This window comes from Miscanthus floridulus, chromosome 3, assembly GCF_019320115.1.
Source record: "Miscanthus floridulus cultivar M001 chromosome 3, ASM1932011v1, whole genome shotgun sequence".
In the NCBI taxonomy this organism is placed as follows: domain Eukaryota; kingdom Viridiplantae; phylum Streptophyta; class Magnoliopsida; order Poales; family Poaceae; genus Miscanthus; species Miscanthus floridulus.
Genome location: NC_089582.1, coordinates 18,632,923 through 18,651,598, shown reverse-complemented (window position 1 = coordinate 18,651,598; position 18,676 = coordinate 18,632,923). Strand labels below are relative to the sequence as shown.

At 45.8% G+C, this 18,676-nt stretch overlaps 1 protein-coding gene, 1 non-coding gene and 1 pseudogene across 2 annotated transcripts; 2 read left to right on the top strand and 1 right to left on the bottom strand.

Annotated features, from left to right (window-relative positions):
- Positions 1-797: 797 nt before the first annotated feature.
- LOC136543286 (uncharacterized) lies at positions 798-11,862 on the bottom strand (annotated as a pseudogene).
- Positions 11,863-13,363: 1,501 nt separating this feature from the next.
- Positions 13,364-13,450, top strand: TRNAM-CAU (transfer RNA methionine (anticodon CAU)). Its single transcript is given in 2 exon segments — positions 13,364-13,401; positions 13,415-13,450. It is a non-coding gene; the product is annotated as a tRNA-Met (tRNA).
- A 3,920-nt stretch (positions 13,451-17,370) lies between these two features.
- On the top strand, positions 17,371-18,162 carry LOC136543285 (uncharacterized mitochondrial protein AtMg00810-like). The gene has a single exon (XM_066535773.1). It carries the CDS (start codon positions 17,371-17,373, stop codon positions 18,160-18,162), a length of 792 nt encoding a protein of 263 aa, XP_066391870.1.
- The last annotated feature ends 514 nt before the right edge of the window (positions 18,163-18,676 follow it).

Sequence of the window (18,676 nt, the reverse complement as noted above, 5' to 3'; positions counted from 1 at the left end):
GGTAGCCGCACCCGTACCTCGCCTGCGCCAGGGTCACCGGGAACGACGCGCACGCACCCCGCCCGTGCTGGGGCTGCTGGCCCACCGGCCCGCGTCGGGATGAGGGAGGTGCGGGGCGTCGGGGCGAGGGAGGTGCGGGGGCGGCGGAGGACGGCCAGGTCGAGCGCGGTTGCGCCGCGCTCTGCACGACGGGCAACCCTCGGGAAGGTTCGTGGCTTTACGGGTCGACGCCTGAACCGACCCGCAATTGGACGGACCAGATCGTATGAACGCTCGATCTAACGACTAGCAGGTAAACGGGTGACGTGGCCCGATCCGCTGTCCGTTTTTTTAGGCAGGATTCCTATAGTAAGATTTGACGTCTCCACACACAAGGCGTCAGGCGTCAGCCCACACAAGACAGCCCAGCGATCGGACACGACGAAACGACACACGCGAGGTGAAAAGGGAGAAAAAATCCACGTGTTTTTTTCTCTTAAAACACATATGTGTTGTATAGCATTTTTAAAAAAAAATCACATCACCAACAGTTCCTAATATTTTGCTCCCGAAAAGATAAAAAAGCAGTTTGATTTGTGAAATCTTTGGCAGCCTATTCGCAGTGGCGGACCCAGGATTTGGCCAAGACTAGGGCTAAATCTTAGCGGCCAAAAATCCAAAGCTACAGCATAGTCTATAAGACCATATATGTCACAGAAAACAATTATTCTCAAGCAAAGTTTGCAAGAAAAGTTCTTCAACTATATAATTAATAGCTAAGAAATATCATAGAACATTGAAAAATAAATACCTAGTGTCTAGTGACGCTTCTGATTTGGTGCATTCGCATCGTCCACTTCCTTGTCCTCAATAACAACTCCTAATAAGAAAAAGAGCAAGCAAAAAGGTTAATAAGAAAATAAGCAACTAAGCAAGTAAAGGTTAATTAGAAAAGGAGCAATTTACGTAACATACTAGGTAACTTCTTCTTTCGGGTCTTCAATTCTTGAAAATGACGTAAGATGTCATCATTTTGGATGGTTGCAAACACAGCTTGCTCAACATAACATACCATCCTATGATTCAACCACTCATCCCCCATTTTATTCCGAGACTCAGTCTTGACAATCTTCATAGCTGAGAAAATCCTTTCTACTGTGGCGGTTGCAACAGGTAAAATCAAGGCCAACTCAATGAGGCGAACCATCTTTATAGCAAGTTCACCAAGGTCAGTACAATTTGCAAAGGAAGGATCATCTCTCACATCACTAATAAAGTTATCAAGTTGTTGCGGAAGCCGATCATGATCATATTGGGAGAAATCAACATCATAAATCTGAGCAAGTTCAATTAGTTTCTCACGGTCATAGTTGGCAAAGAAATTCCGTGGATCTAAACATGCAATGCATCTCAATAATTGGGTAGACCTTTCAGCAAACCGATTATTTAATTCAACAATAACTTGATCATGCACCACATTGAAGATCTCATTTTTGAAGTGATGGTAGTAGGTTACCTGCTGCCCTCCACGGCCCCTTGAACGACCTCGAACAGTTACGTTCTTCTCCATATTTGGGACAATGATGTGATGGATTGCACAAAACTCCGTTACCTCCTCAAACAGCTCATCCCAACCATGCTGCCTTACATCATTAATTTTATGCAATGTGATCCCAACCAATCCAACAGCCCGAACAATATTCTGATCTTTTCTTTGCAAGCATTGTGATAAATCATTTGTTATGCCCAATAATCTGATCTTAAGATGCAATATAAACACAAACTCAAAATTCTCCATTTGTAACAGCAAGCCTGAAGCTGTTCTCTTATCTCCAACACCATCTTCAGCAATATTTTCTAATACCTCTAAGAATGAATCCCACATATGGAAAAGGCGACACAAGGTTTTGTGATGAGAACCCCATCTTGTATCACCTGCCCTTGCAAGGCTAGTTTCTTGATTTTTCCCTCTACCACTAAAAATTTGACAGTTTTCCAATTGATTTACAATATTGTCATGGTGGTTTTGGGCCAACTGATCTCTTCTCTTACAAGAAACATTGACAGTGTTGACAATCAAAGAGGTGATGTTAAAGAAATCAAATATTGAACCACAACATTGTGCTACTGAGACAACCACTAATTGCAATTGATGTGCAAAGCAATGTATATAAAAAGCATATGGATTCTCGTCTAATATCCGTCTTTGCAGCCCATGAAATTGTCCTCTCATATTAGATGCCCCATCATACCCTTGCCCACGGACTCTAGACATAGACAAACCATGACGAGCAAACATACCATCCAATGCTTCCTTTAGAGATGATGAAGTTGTATCAGCAACAGACTTCATACCAAGGAACCTCTCAATAACTTGTCCTTGTGCATCGACAAACCTACAGTCATATAGAGCAACAAAATCAGCAATGAAGTTCAAACAAAAATTCAACAACAACAAAAAAATACAGATCTCATTACCTCAATACAACAGCCATTTGTTCCTTGATTGATGCATCCCGTGCCTCATCAACAAGAACAGCAAACTTCCTATCCCCAATTTCAGCAACAATTGCTTTGGTGGTCTGTTCTGCACAAGCTTTGCACAAGTCTTTTTGAACTTTAGGAGAAGTCATTGTGCTGTTCTTAGCAGCACTAGCAAGTAACCTTGCAGCTTTTGCATCTTTTCCCTTATACCAGTTTAGCATTTCTAAAAAATTCCCTTTGTTGCTTGAGTGAGATGACTCATCATGTCCACGAAAAGCATGTGCTTGCAATAGAAGAAATTTTACAACTCCCAATATAATGAGTAATCGACCTCTATATTCTTCTTCTTCCTTTTGACTTCCCCTAGAAATTACATGTGATACACTTTGTCTCTAATTTTTGTAACACTCATAGTCCTTTCTTGCCTTATTGTGAAGCACAGAATTAGCATGATCATCAAATAATTTTGGTCTATCTTTCCAATTAGTAAACCCATTTGTTGTGAAGGATTCAACACCAAAGTTATCAACTCTCAATGGTTTAAATAGATAACAATAGAAGCAAAAAGCAGCATCCTTAGAGACACTATATTCCAACCAAGCACGATTTGTGAACCATGTATCATGAAAACTCCTATTGTGACCATATATTTTTCTTTTGGGATATACATGACCTTTTGGTTGACATGGACCTAACAAGACATACTCTCTTTTTGCATCATCCCTAATGTTTGGATGCATTTCCTCAATTGGTTCTCGACAACCTGGATCTACAATAATATCTTGAGGATTAAGGACATGATTGGAACCGCCCTCCTCCTCCTCCACAAAATCAATATTTTCATTTCTAGTTTGTTCTACTGCAGGCAAACTAGTTGTAGCTGTTCTTACTTCCTCAGGTTGGTTCTGTGCTTGTGCAGCACTAGCTCTAGTCCCAATTGTCTCATGTTCTGTACCTTGAGATTGCGGTGGAGGAGCTTGAGATTGCGGTTGTTGTTCGGCAGCACCCTGTTGCTCAGGAACTCGAGAGAAATATGAAACTAAAGTCCTGGTCCTCTTCATCTTGTATACTGTAATGAGAAATTAGAATCAAATGGTTGAAATTGGGAACTTGAAAATTAGAAATTTAAAATTAAATCAGTTTCAGTCTGTTGGCCTTTGCCATTTCAGTAGCAACCCGAATGTACTGGCAATTCGCTGTATACATGTTACTAAGATAGAGTACTAATATGGCAAGGCTAACCTTCATCCACAATCTATGCGGAAGTTGATGATAAACCTTGTTTTTAGTTGCCATATTTACACTGACATTTGATGAACGCGTAAGTATTCAAATGTTCTATTCAGTCCCTGGTTCTATTTGACCTGGCTTTCAGTCGTTTCAGATCCAAACGACCAAACAACTTGCAAGGAAGGAGGCAGGAGGCTCACCGGCAGTCAGCAGGCGGGCGCTCGCCGCTCGGCACCCGGTTCACTGGCTGAGGAACAGAGGAACTGAGGAAGGAGCCGTCGGCCGCGCCGCCGTGGAGCGCACAGCGGAGGGAGCGAGCCAGCGAGGCTGCGCCGCCGGCCGCCGCGGAGCGCCGGAGCCGGAGTGTGGAGGCCGGAGGACGGAGGCGGAGCGGAGGGCCGGTGGTGCTGACTAGCGATGGTGTGCGCAGCCAGCGACGGTGCTGACTGGCGGAGCCGCCGCCGGCTGTGTAGCGGCGGTCGCGACTCGTGACTCCCCTGCGCGGCTGCGCTTGCGCGACTCGCAAGGCCGAACTGTCTCCGTTGCTCACTCTGCCTGGGCTGCCTGTGTTGATGATGGGCCAAAAAAATTGAAGACTTACTCCCTTGTTACATGGGCCGCGACTAGGGCCATGGCCTGGGCTGCCCTAGTGCTGGGTCCGCCCCTGCCTATTCAGTTGGCTGGTTCTAAGCCTGGGCAAAATACCCGATACCCATTACCCGTACCCAAATTACCTGAACCCGGACCCGAATTACCCGAACCCGAGGTACCCGATCCTAAATTCGGATAGCGATTTTGATTACCCGAAATTAGTTTGGGTAATTCGGGTAATATCCCCCGGTATCCAAACTACTCGAACTACCCAAAGATTTGTTTTATCTTTGTATTCATCATGTGTTGTTAGCTGAACCATTTAACTTATCACTTTATTAGAATATAATTCTCTCTATTTGAATGAGTGACGGTAATATATTATTCTCTATAAATTGCTATTGAAATTCTATACAAATTACTGCTGAAATTATGTATAGATCGCTACTGAAATTTAGTGTAGTTTGTTGTTTTCTATAAGTTTGGGTATATCGGGTAATACCCGAACCCGAACCCGAATTATCGGGTACCTGAATTTGCGGGTAGTGTTTTTTCGGGGGTAATATCGGGTAGCAATTTTTATTACCCGAATTTTGAATTACCCGAATTACCCGACCCAAAAAAATCGGGTAACCCGAACGCCCAGGCTTAGCTGGTTCATATCGTTGCTGGTTCGTAAAGAAGTACTGCTGGCTGATTTGTGTGAGAGAAAAATACTATTTTAGCTGGAAATTTACGATCGTTTACGACAAACCACAGCCAAACGAATAGGCTGTGGGTTTAGTACTTCGGAAAATCCTATTCTTTTTTCTTGAAAAAGAGTAGCAACATACTTTTTTTTTTCTTATTTCTTTTGATAAAGCATTTCCCGCACCTGACACCGTGGCAACCTCACCCTAGAGTCAACCATCCTCGCCACCTAACTTACACCAAAATTTCCAAAACGATTGCCTCATCTAACTCCGATAGTTCTCAAATCTACGTCGACTGTTCTACCTCCTAGTATTCTTAGATTTAAAAATAGTGGGCAGACATCCAATTTCGGCAAACCTGCCAGGCGGTGGCGAGGGCGTATGTGACTGCCATCCCAGCACCCTAAATTGTAGCTAGAACCTACAAAGCGAAATCTGCATTGCCTAACCTACTTCTTAGCATTATCAGATAAAAGTAGTGGCTAGAGATTCAATTCCGATGAACCTTTAGCTAGCGGCGGTGATTTTTTTTAACATTTTTTAAACTAATTTTTAAATCTAACACTGTTTATTTTTTTTTCAAAACTAACACTTTTGCCGCGTCTATTTTTCTGGCGTGGTGAAATGTCTGTGCCGCATCATACATGGTGGCGCGACGAGAAGGATGACGTGGCGACGACCGGGACGCTGACCGGTGACGTGGTAGGGTCTGCCGCGCCACCGATTTTGGCGCGGCGCCGCCGCACCATCCCTCACGGCGCGGCAGGAGAGGTCAGGAGAAGCCGACGCCTAGGAGGCCAGGAGAGGACGACGCAACGTCTGCACTCCAGAGACTGCAGACGCTCCTCGTGAGTGCCCCATGGCTGGGTTCACGTGTCAAATCTCATGTACGTGTCGCCATAAAGAAAGACACAACGTTGGGTCAAATTCTCTGGTGACCATAAATAAAACAATATGGACCACGACGCCTGCTCAAGCATGTGGCCACAACTGCTAGCGCTTGTTGCAGCTCTGACGAGATGACGCCTCCCTCGTGAATCGTGATGGTGGTCATCCGTGTACACACACATACGCTCGCTCGTGATGCACATGACCTGACCATCTATGTCCATCCCGTATATGAGCACGAACGATCACTGCTCATATATAGTTGCTCCTCCTGTGATCCTATCCTCCACTGCTCATAATATAATATAATATAATATAATATAATATAATATAATATAATAGTCATGAATCATGTAATGGTCATAGCATGGCTTGGCCAAAGCACTGATGAGCTTCCGTTGGAGGAGCAGCAGAGGACATATTATATTATGGGCATATTCGCTTCTCTTATAATCCGTCTCTTTCAGCTTGTTTTTTCAGCCGGAATAATGTTTTTCTCTCCTAACAAATCAGCCGAAACAGTATTTCGACTTGTTTTTTTAGCGAAGCGAACAGGGCCTATATTATGAGTAGGATCACAGGAGGATCAACTATATATGAGCAGTGATCATTCGTGCTCACATACGGGATGGACACAGATGGTCAGGTCATGTGCATCACGAGCGAGCATCTATGTTTGTGTACACGGATGACCACCATCACGATTCACGAGGGAGACGTCGTCTCGTCAGAGCTGCAGCAAACGCTAGCGGCTGTGGCCACATGGCTGAGCAGGCGTCGTGGTCCATGTTATTTTATGGGGTGTTTGGTTCCAAAAACTAAAGTTTAGTCTGTCACATCAGACGTTCGGATGTTAATTAGGAGGACTAAATATGAGTTATTTATAAAACTAATTGCACAGATGGAGACTAATTTACGAGATGAATCTATTAAGCCTAATTAATTCATCATTAGCACATATCTACTGTAGCACCACATTATCAAATCATGGACTAATTAGGCTTAATAAATTCGTCTCGTAAATTAGTCTCAATCTGTGCAGTTAGTTTTGTAATTAGTATATATTTAACACTTCAAATTAGTGTCCAAACATCCGATGTGATAGGGACTAAAATTTAGTCCGTGGAACCAAACAACCCCTTATTTATGGTCACCAGGGAATCTGACACGTGGACCCAGCCATGGGGCGCTCATGAGGAGTGTCTACAGTCTCCGGAGTGCGGACGTTGCGTCGTCCTCTCCTAGCCTCCTAGGCGTCGACTTCTCCTGGCCTCTCCTGCCGCGCCGTGAGGGATGGCGCAGCAGCGCCGCGCCAAGATCGGTGGCGCGTCAGACCCTGTCACGTCACCGGTCAGTGCCCCGGTCGTCGCCATGTCATCCCTCTCGCTGCACCACCATGCATGGCGCGGCACAGGCATTTCATCGTGCCAGGAAAATAGGCGCGGCCAAAAGTGTTAGTTTTGGAAAAAAAAATAGTGTTAGATTTAAAATTAGTTTACAAAAAGTGTTAAAAATAAAAAAAAATCATGACAATTAGGACGAAGAACCTCCAATGGCGGCGGTTGGGAAGGAGCGTTGAAGAAAAAAATCACCGCCGCATGATAGCGAGTAGCAGTCCTCCATGTATCTTTGGATGTGAATGGCTCTATTTTTCTTGCGTAATAGGAATTGTGGAATACGCGATGTATTACTCAGGGACCTGTGTTGTGTACATATAGGCACGATGGGGAGCTGGATACGGCAGGCCCATGGGCCGTGTCACGTTTACAATCTAACACTCCCCCGCAGTCGGAACTAGGAGCACCGCGAACATTGAGACTAGACCTAAACTCCACGAAGACGGACGTCGGAAGGCCCTCGGTGAAGATGTTGGCGTACTGAGATGTCGTGGGGACATGAAGAACTCGAATTTCTCCAAGGGCGACGCGGTCACGAACAAAGTGTAAATCAATCTCCACATGCTTGGTTCGCTAGTGCTGAACGGGGTTGGTGGATAGATAAACGGCACTGACATTGTCACAGTACACAACGGTGGCTCGCCAAAGAGGGCAATGGAGCTCATGGAGGAGTTGATGCAACCAACATGCCTCCGCAACTCCATTTGCGACAGTGCGATACTTGACCTCCACTGGATCTAGAGACTATCGCCTGGCGCTTCGAAGACCAGGAAATCAAATTATCACCCAAAAATAAACCATAGCCAAAAGTGGAACGTCGAGTATCGGGACAACCGACCCAATCAACATCAGTGTACACAGTGAGATCAGTAGTCGAGGTGCGAAGAAGGTGAAAACCGAGGTCCAGGGTACCCTGAATGTAGTGCAAAATGCGCTTCATGGCGGCGAGGTGTGGCTCTCTCGGATCATGCATATAATGACAGACCTGCTGAACGGCGTAGGCGAGATCAGGGCGTGTGAAGGTGAGGTACTGAAGCACGCTAGCAATGCTATGAAAATGTGTTGGATCAGTCACTGGGACACCATCAGCAGACATCTTGGCGTGAGTATCAACAGGTGTACTGCAAGGCTTCTAGTCACGCATACCAGCACGGTCCAGAATATCCAGCATATATTGTCTCTGAGAGAGAGAGGAATAAACCATCAACTCGATGATCAACAGAGAGACCCAAGAAGTGATGAAGAGGACCCATATCTATCGTAGAGAATTCCCGCTGGAGAGCTGCAATAACCTGCTGGAGGAAACTCGGCGACGAGGCAGTGAGAACAATATTGTCCACATAGAGAAGCAAAATAGTTGTGTTAGCATCGCGACGGTAGATGAACAAAGAGGTGTCTGCCTTTGCCTCAACAAACCCGAGAGAGGTGATATGACGGGCAAAGCGACTATGCCACGCGTGAGGTGCCTGCTTCAGTCCATACAGTGATCTGTTCAACTTGCACACATAGTTGGGTCGGGAGGAGTCAACAAATCCAGACGGCTGCTGACAGTAAATGGTCTCAGTCAATGTCCCATGGAGGAAAGCGTTCTTGACGTCCAACTGGTGAATCGGTCAAGAGCGAGACATAGCCAATGTAAGAACAACGTGGACTGTGGCCAACTTGACGACTGGACTGAAAGTCTCCTCATAATCAATCCTCAAGTGCTGAGTGAAACCTCGAAGCACCCACCTGGCCTTGTAACGATCAAGAGAGCCATCAGCCAAAAACTTGTGACGATAAACCCATTTACCGGTGACGATGTTAACACTGGGCGGACGAGCAACCAAAGTCCAGGTGTCGTTGGCCAAGAGTGCATCAAACTTGACCTACATCGCTGCTTGCCAGTTGGGATTAGCTAAAGCAGAGCAAAAGGTCTTCGGCAATGGCGAGAGGGGCACCGCGTGAAGGTTCAGGCGATCCACTAGCTGAATAAAACCAGACTTGCCTCGAGTTCGCATGCTATGATCGTTAACCACAAGCACGATGGACTGAGGCTGTGTAGCAGTAGTGTAGCTAGCTCTACTGGCAGCAGCCTGGGACTAAACGTCCACAGGGGCAACAGAGCTAGACGCTGAGGGAGCGCTAGTAGGACCCAAGCCAGAGCCTAGTTCGATAGCGGGTGACGTGCTAGGCGCAGCAGCAGCAGTACCGCCCAAGCCAGAGAGCGGCGAGCTGGGCGCCGACGAGTGGGCACCAGACGCCCCAAGTGCCGATGTGGAGGCACCGGGCACGGGTGACTGAGGTGCGGCGGGAGCGCTAGGAGGAGCACCTGCAATCACATCACTTGGCCCGATGGGCATAGTGGAAATATCATCGTCGTTCAAAAAATCCAAAGCAGTGGGATCTGAGGGTGAGGTTGACATCTGGGAAAAGGGGAACATGGACTCATCAAAAACTACATGACGGGAGATGATGATCCAGTTGGAATGGAGGTCGAGACATCGATAACCCTTGTGATCAAAAGAGTAACCAAGGAACACACATAAGGAGGAACGAGGTGATAGTTTGTGTGGAGCGGTGGAGGACAAGTTGGGATAACAGGCACATCCGAAAACTCAAAGATGAGTGTAGGAAGGATGAGTACCGTAGAGAGCAAAAAACAGTGTGAGGCCGCTGAGGGTCGTAGTGGGATGACGGTTAAGGAGATAGGTGGCAGTAGGTAGGGAGTCAACCCAATAGATCGGTGGATGGCTGACCTAAAAAAGAAGAGAGCGCACAATATTATTAATGGTACGAAGAGCGCGCTCGGCTTTACCATTTTGCTGAGAGGTGTATGGGCACGACATGCGAAGGATGGCACCCTATGAGAGGAAGAACATGCGGGCCAAGGAGTGATCGAACTCATGGACATTGTCGCACTGGACGGCCTTGATAGGAGTGCCAAACTACGTGCGCACATAGGCAAAAAAGTTAGAGAGGGTGGCAAAAGTATCAGATTTAAGACGAAGCGGAAATGTCCAAGCATAGTGGGAGCAATCATCAACAATAACAAGATAATATTTGTAACCTGACACACTAGCGACAGGGGGTGTAAAAAGATCACAATGTATTAAATCAAATTTGTTGACAGCTCGAGAGGAAGATGTCCCAAAAGGAAGACGCACATGATGACCTAATTGGCAAGCATGACATATGTGATCACGTTTGGGTTTATTACATGGAATAGCATGAGAGGTAATAAGCTAGGACAGAGCTTCAGAGGCGATATGACCGAGGCGACGATGCCACAGGGTTGAGGTGGAGGTAGGAGCTGCGAGTGCGGGTATGCTGCTGGTGGGCGGGAAGAACGGGTAGAGGTCACCCGTGCTATTGCACCTGGCGATCATGCTCCATGTTTGAAGGTCCTTCATAGAAAGGCCAAAAGGACCAAACTCTATAGAACAATTATTATCAGTGGTGAACCGGCGTACTAAAATTAAGTTCTTAATAATGCCAGGTGAAACTAAAACATTATTTAGAACAAGAGGGCGACGCGGTGCAGGAAAAGAGAATGAACCAATAGAAGTAATGGGTAGCAAGGCACCATTACCTACAACGATGGATGAAGGACCAGACAAGGAGGGAGGCCGAGGAGAAGAGATAATACCAGAGTGGGCGGTCATGTGAGAACCGGCACAAGAATCAACATACCACTCAGTGGGGTTGGTAGGCGGCGTCAGGGACATCGTGTTGAAGTTATTGACGAGTGACGCCTGCTCCCAAGATGCACTAGACATGGGGTTCCATGGCGGAGGCAGAGGTGGTGTACCCAACAAGGACGCCGAAGATGGGGCGAACGTGGGAGCTATGCCTCCGTACGTGAAACATGGAGATGGTGGTACGAACCCTGGGGCCATCGCCAGGTAGTAGGGTAGCATGTTGAATGCAGGATGGGGGTGGTCGTACGATGCGAGCGGAGGACGCAGCATGTGGCCAGGTAGACCACTATAACCGTGTGGCCACAGCTGCACAGTACGAGACCAGGGATTGGTGTGACCCATGCCTGGGCCAGATGGTGCACCACCACTATGTCGAGGTCCACCATAGCCGCCACCAGACTTGCCGCTGCATCCACGGCAGCGTGAGTTGCGCGATCTAGTAGGAGCACCGGAACCAGCGGGGGGTGGTGCAGGAGGGAGCTGCGGAGGTGGCATTGGTGCAGCGACCAGGGCCGACGCCGCCGGTGGTGTGGCATGAGTGTCATCGGCAGTGATGTCGTTGAGGTCGATCTCCTCGAGGAGCAGCAGCGTGTGTGCCCCATCAAACGTGGGGAATGGCCGCTACATCTTCATATTTGACACCATGTGGGGAAATTTGTCGTTGAGGTCACGAAAGAGGGTAAGGACGAGTTGCCGATCACCGATCGGATCACCGAACTCGGTGAGGGAGGCGGCCATCGTCTCAAGGCGGCGGCAGTAGTCCGTAATGGAGAGGGCGCCCTGCTTGAAGGAGCGGAATTCAGCCTCCAGCAATAGGGCACGAGACTCACGCTGCCCGAGGAATTCATCCTCAAGGTAGAGCCAGGCAGCGCGGGCGTTGGGATCCTGAATCATCAACGATTGCTGCAGATCGTTGGACATGGTGTCGTAGACCTAGGTGAGTTTGCAGCAGTCCATGGTCGACCATGTGGAGCGCTCGGGGTAGGAGTCGTCGGAGAGCACGTGATCCTTGAGATTGTACTTACCGAGGACGATGAGGAAGAGGGAGCGCCAGTGGCCATAGTTGTTGGCTGGCTTCTCTAGGGTCACGGGAATCAGGATCTTGATGTTGATGACGATGATGGCCTGCGTGTGTAGGGTGGCGTTGGCAGCTTCCTTGGCGGCGAGCGCCTGGTCACGAGCAGCACGGGCCTCGTCCGCAAGGCGCTTGGCCTCAGCGGCACGAGCAGCAGCAGTGGCAGCATCGTCATCGCTGGGCGCCATCAGTAGCAGCAGCAGATGCCTGGCGATGGATCAGCAGCAGACAGCGGCAGGAAGGTGGCCCGGCGAGGATCTCAGCAACGGGCAGTGGAAGGGCCGACGACGTGAGGTCAGCGGAGGCGTAGGGGTTGTGGGAGCCGGCGACGTAGTCAACGGCGGCTAGGGTTTGCGGAAGCGACCGCGGGAGCGAACCGTCTTTGATACCATGAAAGCGTAATAGGAATTGTGAAATACACGATGTATTACTCAGGGACCTGTGTTGTGTACATATAAGCACGATGGGGAGCTGAATACGGCAGGGCCATGGGCCGTGTCACGTTTACAATCTAACATTTCCAAGTGTGAATAGATTGAGAGCTGGTATACATAGGGAGCCGTTGGAGGAAGTTTGTCTTAATCCTACCAAAAAAAATCTAGATTAAGAGTGGCTTTACCGAACTGTTAGAGATGATCGGAAAAAAATTGACTGCATCTAGCTTGCTAATTGTCTCGACCAACTCATATTCTTCTCCCAATTCCCCTCTTTTACCCAAATGTGAGGCAAACCAACAGTAGCAGGGTGGGTGGCGCTGCGTTATCGAGGGTAGGGGTAGGCATTTGGTAAAACCAAACTGTTTTGATTTTAGGTAATTCAGTTCATTTCTTTGTTTTTTTTTTGTTTGGGTTAATTATGCCCGGCCCTAGTAGCGGTGCAACCATGTGAGCGCTATAATGACTGGTATGTGGTATCTCATAGTTGGTGATCACCAACACTTTCTTTCCAAATTTTAGTTTTGTAGCGCAAATTTTAGTTACTTAGAGTGGATATATATCCTTCATGTAGAATGTAGTGCTTTGCAAAACGAAAAAAACAAATGGATTGTTGTTTCCTTTAATTTGTCTTTAGTGGATATTATAGATTGAATAACTTGTACCTTTATTTATCAACTTTCTGTTGGCACTTTTAGGCTGGATATTTTTTTTTTCTATTAGGAACTGGGAATATCCAACCACAGAATTCTGGTTGTAGTCTTGTAGATCAGATGTTGAACACCATGCTGATTTTGATTAATTTTTTGTTATTCCAGTGGCGTCATAAGTAAAATTGTTCTTGCGATTCTGGTTAACCTATACTCGTAACGACACTGTTTCACAAAGTACTAGTACATTCAGGGACATCGCTGGGGTGGTGGCGCAGTTGGCTAGCGCGTAGATCTCATAGCTAAAGCGAGTGATCCTGAGGTCGAGAGTTCGAGCCTCTCTCACCCCAAATTTTTTTATTGACTTTTCCAAGTAAAACTTTAGAGGTACCCGAAAAAATACATACTCGTAAGTTGCAATGAAACAAAAATATAGCCTCTCTCACCCCAAATTTTTTTTATTGACTTTTCCAAGTAAAACTTTAGAGGTACCAGAAAAAATACATACTCGTAAGTTGCAATGAAACAAAAATATAATTGTTTACTTTTGGTCCAATAAAGTTCACACAAAAAATATAAACTGTTTACTAGTTTGATGACTAGATTTACAGCCGGATCGGAGAAAAATACACACATCTGCAAGCCAAAAAAAATTTCCCCAACAGTTATCGTGCAGTTGTGCATGTGTTGCCTATCACTAGAAAAATAGTGATATATTAAATCCTAGAATAAAATAAAAATAGGAACGCCCTACCAAGTCAAGAATTTAAATTTAGATGAACAGATTACACAATAAAAATCCTAATCAACAAAGCTGCATCATCAGTTCGTAGCCATGTTGAACCTAATTCCAAATCTCCTGATAAACCGTTCCCATCATGTACCTCGAGCCCAAATAAATCATGTTGTCACCATCATATCAATCCATGGCTTGACTTCAAAGTAGTCCATGCAACATAAATGGATTGAGGCGGATACATATATGGGGCTGTTTAAATTTCACACCAACCCACCCCAACACACATGTATTGAGGTAGATACATGAACATCCAAACAAGCCCTCAAATAAATTATGTTGTCACCATCATATCAATCTGCACATGCAAAACACTTTGCAGTGACAATATTTCAATCAAGCTAAAATGTTCACCATCCATGATCCCACAAAACAAATGATGACCGGTATCCTTGTCTTAGTGTTGTTGGTTTAAAAAAAATGTTGGGTAGGGATTCCGAGAAATTAAAGGACATATTTAAATAAATAACTAATAATCTAAAAACAAATAACAAGTTTTGCACTTCTCCATACATAATGTTAGTAAACAACATTGCCATATATATTGCATCTATCTCTCACTATATAAATATTCTGTAGTTGATAAATTAATTCAGTAATATCTGGCTGTATATATCCCATGTGAATATAGTGTCCGGATTTTATATCCTTTGTCTATAAAAAAAAGTAGTATATCTACCTTTTGCTATATGGCATCCAAGAATCTAAGAATGAAAGGCATGCATGGTAGTTGGTGGGTGGAATACTTCCATGGCTTGACTCAAAATTAGTCCATACTACATCACTCACACAAGTGTATTGCACCGTCCTCAAATAAATCATGCTAAATTTTATCCTCATGCAAAACACTTTGCAGTGTCAATATGACAATGAAGCCAAACTTTCATCATGATCCCACAAAATAAATGATGGGGGTATCCCTGCTTTAGTGCTGTTGGTTTTGAAAAAACGCAATCTTGAGTGTGGATTGCACCAAATTAACATAAAGGACATATTTGACATAAATAAATATCTAAACCCTAGCTATAAGAAACCTTTGATTCCTCCATAAATGTAGTATACTACTACCTAAATTGCTATATATAAGATATTCTATCTTTTTCTATATAAATATTATAAAAATAGTACAATAATTCAGTGACATAAAATAAATATCTAAACCCTAGCTATAAGAAACCTTTGACTCCTGCATGTTAGTTGGTGTGTGTGGGGTACTTCCTTACATATACAGAATAGAAGCACATACCATGGAGTCCTAGAAGTACTACATACGAACCCAGCCAGTCGGTTCCTAATAAACTGCTAGATTAGCCTGAAGATGGCTGGGAAATTTAGCAAAATTCTCCTCCTGCTAGTAGTGTCATTCGCCATGGTTTCCCCACACCAAGCGACGAAGCTTGGGTGCAGAGACGCCGAGAAGGTGCGCATCCTTCACGATTGCAGAGACTTCATCAGGCCCGGAGGTGCGCTTCTGATCCCAGGACGAAACGGCAACTGTTGCTGGGCCGTGCGAGCGGTGCCGGGCATGGACATGCCTTGCATCCTCACTCTCCTCACGCCTGTCGAGAAGAAGGAAAATAGTCAAGTCAAGATCCTCGGCCTTGGAAATGCGTGTAGGTAATTGGGCCGGCGAACTGATAAAATTCGAAAAAATAATCGGGTTATGTGCATGTATCTTTGAACAATAATGAAAACAGAATAAATCATATATGTCTCCTTTTTCTGTTGGGCATGTATGTCGTCATTATTTCGGATGCAATATTCTTGTGACTTGTCCACTAGTTTACTAATACAAGTGTGACGTCAACAGCAGTTGGTATTCATGTACTGTGGTTTAAGAGAGACGGAAATTATGAGTTGGCGAATTGCGCATTGTTTAAGGGTATGTTTAGATTTATTAGTGCTAATTGTTAGCAGCTAAAATTAGCAGTGCTGGATTCAGACGACAGAACTAATAGCTATAAATGAAGTACCTAGTTAATAAAAAAATATGATATAGAAACTTGCCAACCAGACACTTTCTAATCTGATCAAAGTTACCTAAGTTGAAGTGTGGCTAGGGAGCAAACATCCTCTAGTATTAGATGATGTGGATAGTTTATATGGGAAGTAGTAATTATGTTTAGTGTGGGTTGATGTGGATCTAGGTTGCATGGAGAGATTGAAAATTAATGCCAATTTCTTTTGTAAGATGTATGTATTTGATTAATAGGTTCTCTACTATTTCCAGTGGACATCAAGGGGGTGGTAGCGCAGTTGGCTAGCGCGTAGGTCTCGTAGCTAATTTGAGTCATCCTGAGGTCGACAGTTTGAGCCCCTCTCGCCCCACTCCCTCTCTTTTTGTTTTCCACATCATTTATTTAATTATTAGTTCCGAGGCTTGTGGCCTCGTGTTTTCCACATGATATTTTAATCCTTATTTTCAACATTACATGTTGACACATAACACCATTTACTATTTTCACTTTTGTTTTCCACATCATTTATTTAATCAGTTCCGAGACTGATGACACATAACACCGTTTACTTTGGTTCATAAATTTTATTCTATCATCAATATAAACAACTCTCCATGGTCATTCATGGGTTGCAAAACACCTTTTGGAAACGTTTTCAGACATTACTACTAGCACCATTCATAAATATACTTCTGCATCCCAGGGGATATGATGCCACGAGGCATCCAACACATCACAAAATATAGCAGTCACTGGAACCATCAGCTACAGCATCATTCAAAAGTACAGAGTTCATCCTACAAATCTCCACCAACATTTCTTCGCTACACTCAGAAGCTACCAGCACCTAATTCATAGAAATATATTTTCTGAACATTACTTAGGGTATATGCATGCATGAACTGGTAATCAACAGCAACCATGGTTTTGTTATTGTTAGCACACTAATCACATAATGCTGAGCTTCAGGGTAGATGGAACATTAGGAGCCAGGTATGTCTGCGCCACCACTCTTCCATAATTGCACCTCAGAGCATCTTGAGACCTCTCACTTTCCGATATGCCCAAGCCTCTGTCCATGGTGTAAACAAACATGTATAGGATAGCTAGAGTAGCTCTGCACCTTTCATTTGTGTAACGGCCAGTCCTCCTCCTTTGTAGGATCTCGTAGGATCTGCATGTACTCATGAGCCGCTGGCCTCTGCTCTCACCCCTGTATATGTATCTCAACAGATTGTAATACAAGCTGTGGTTATTCTTCCCAAATTGCTTTCTTACATGGTATCAGTCGACCATTGATCCTCTCTCATCTTCCGCTGCTTTCCGGCCATGGCTAGCCCCGACGGTTCCATCTCCTCTGCATCCTGATCACGTCTGTATTCTTGTTAAGTCCTTATACGGACTCAAACAAGCACCTAGGGCGTGGTTTCAGCGCCTGGGCAACTACCTCCGCTCCATCGGCTTCACTTCGACGGGATCCGACACGTCGCTGTTCGTCTACAAGCAAGGCGACGCCATGGCATACCTCCTGGTCTATGTGGACGACATCATCCTGACCGCGTCAACGACCTCGCTCCTCCGGCACGTCGTCCAACAGCTCTGTCGCGAGTTCGCCGTCAAGGACCTTGGGGACCTGCACTTCTTCCTCGGCGTTCAGGTTCGACGTGACGCCTCTGGCTTCTCCCTCTCTCAGGCTCAGTACACGGAGGACATCTTGGAGCGTGGGGGCATGTCCAACTGCAAGCCAACTACCACTCCAGTCGACGTCAAGCAGAAGCTGTCCGCGGCTGATGGTGAACTGGCCGCCGACGGATCGTTCTATCGAAGCATCACAGGAGCATTGCAGTACTTGACACTTACGCGACCAGACATTGCTTATGCAGTCAATCAAGCTTGCCTGTACATGCACTCTCCTCGTGCTGCTCACTGGAATTTTGTCAAAAGGATTCTCAGGTATCTTCGTGGCTCCATCAGTGATGGCCTCTTCATCTCTGCTTCCCCATCAACCGAACTAAAAGCCTACTCCGATGCCGACTGGGGCGGATGTCCGGACACCCGGCGATCAACGTCTGGCTATTGTGTGTTCCTTGGGGACTCGCTTGTCTCGTGGTCATCAAAGAGACAACCGACAGTCTCCCGGTCGAGTGCGGAAGCTGAGTACAGGGCGGTGGCCAATGCCGCCGCAGAGTGCTGCTGGCTACGAAACTTCAAGAACTTCATGTTCCTGTCAGGAAGGCTACTGTCATCTATTGTGACAACGTATCAGCTGTATATCTATCACAAAACCCAGTTCATCATCGACGAATGAAGCACATTGAACTAGACATTCACTTTGTCAGGGAGAAGGTAGCACTTGGCAAATTCAGAGTTTTGCAGATTCCAACTCGGCATCAGCTAGCTGACATCATGACCAAGGGATTTCCAACGCCACTGTTTACAGAGTTCAAGTCCAGCTTGTGTATTCGGACAACCGATGCTCAAACTGCGGGGGGTGTAAACAAACATGTATAGGATAGCTAGAGTAGCTCTGCACCTTTCATTTGTGTAACGGCCAGTCCTCCTCCTTTGTAGGATCTCGTAGGATCTGCATGTACTCATGAGCCGCTGGCCTCTGCTCTCACCCCTGTATATATATCTCAACAGATTGTAATACAAGCTGTGGTTATTCTTCCTAAATTGCTTTCTTACACATGGCTTGATGTGTCTCGATTAGAAGTGTCTTCACTCCGCCTCCAACCTACGCGCACGGCGTCCAGTCCTTCTGCCTCTGCACTGGCCGGGAAGCTTGCGCACGCTCAGAAGTTTTCTGTGATGTTTTCTAC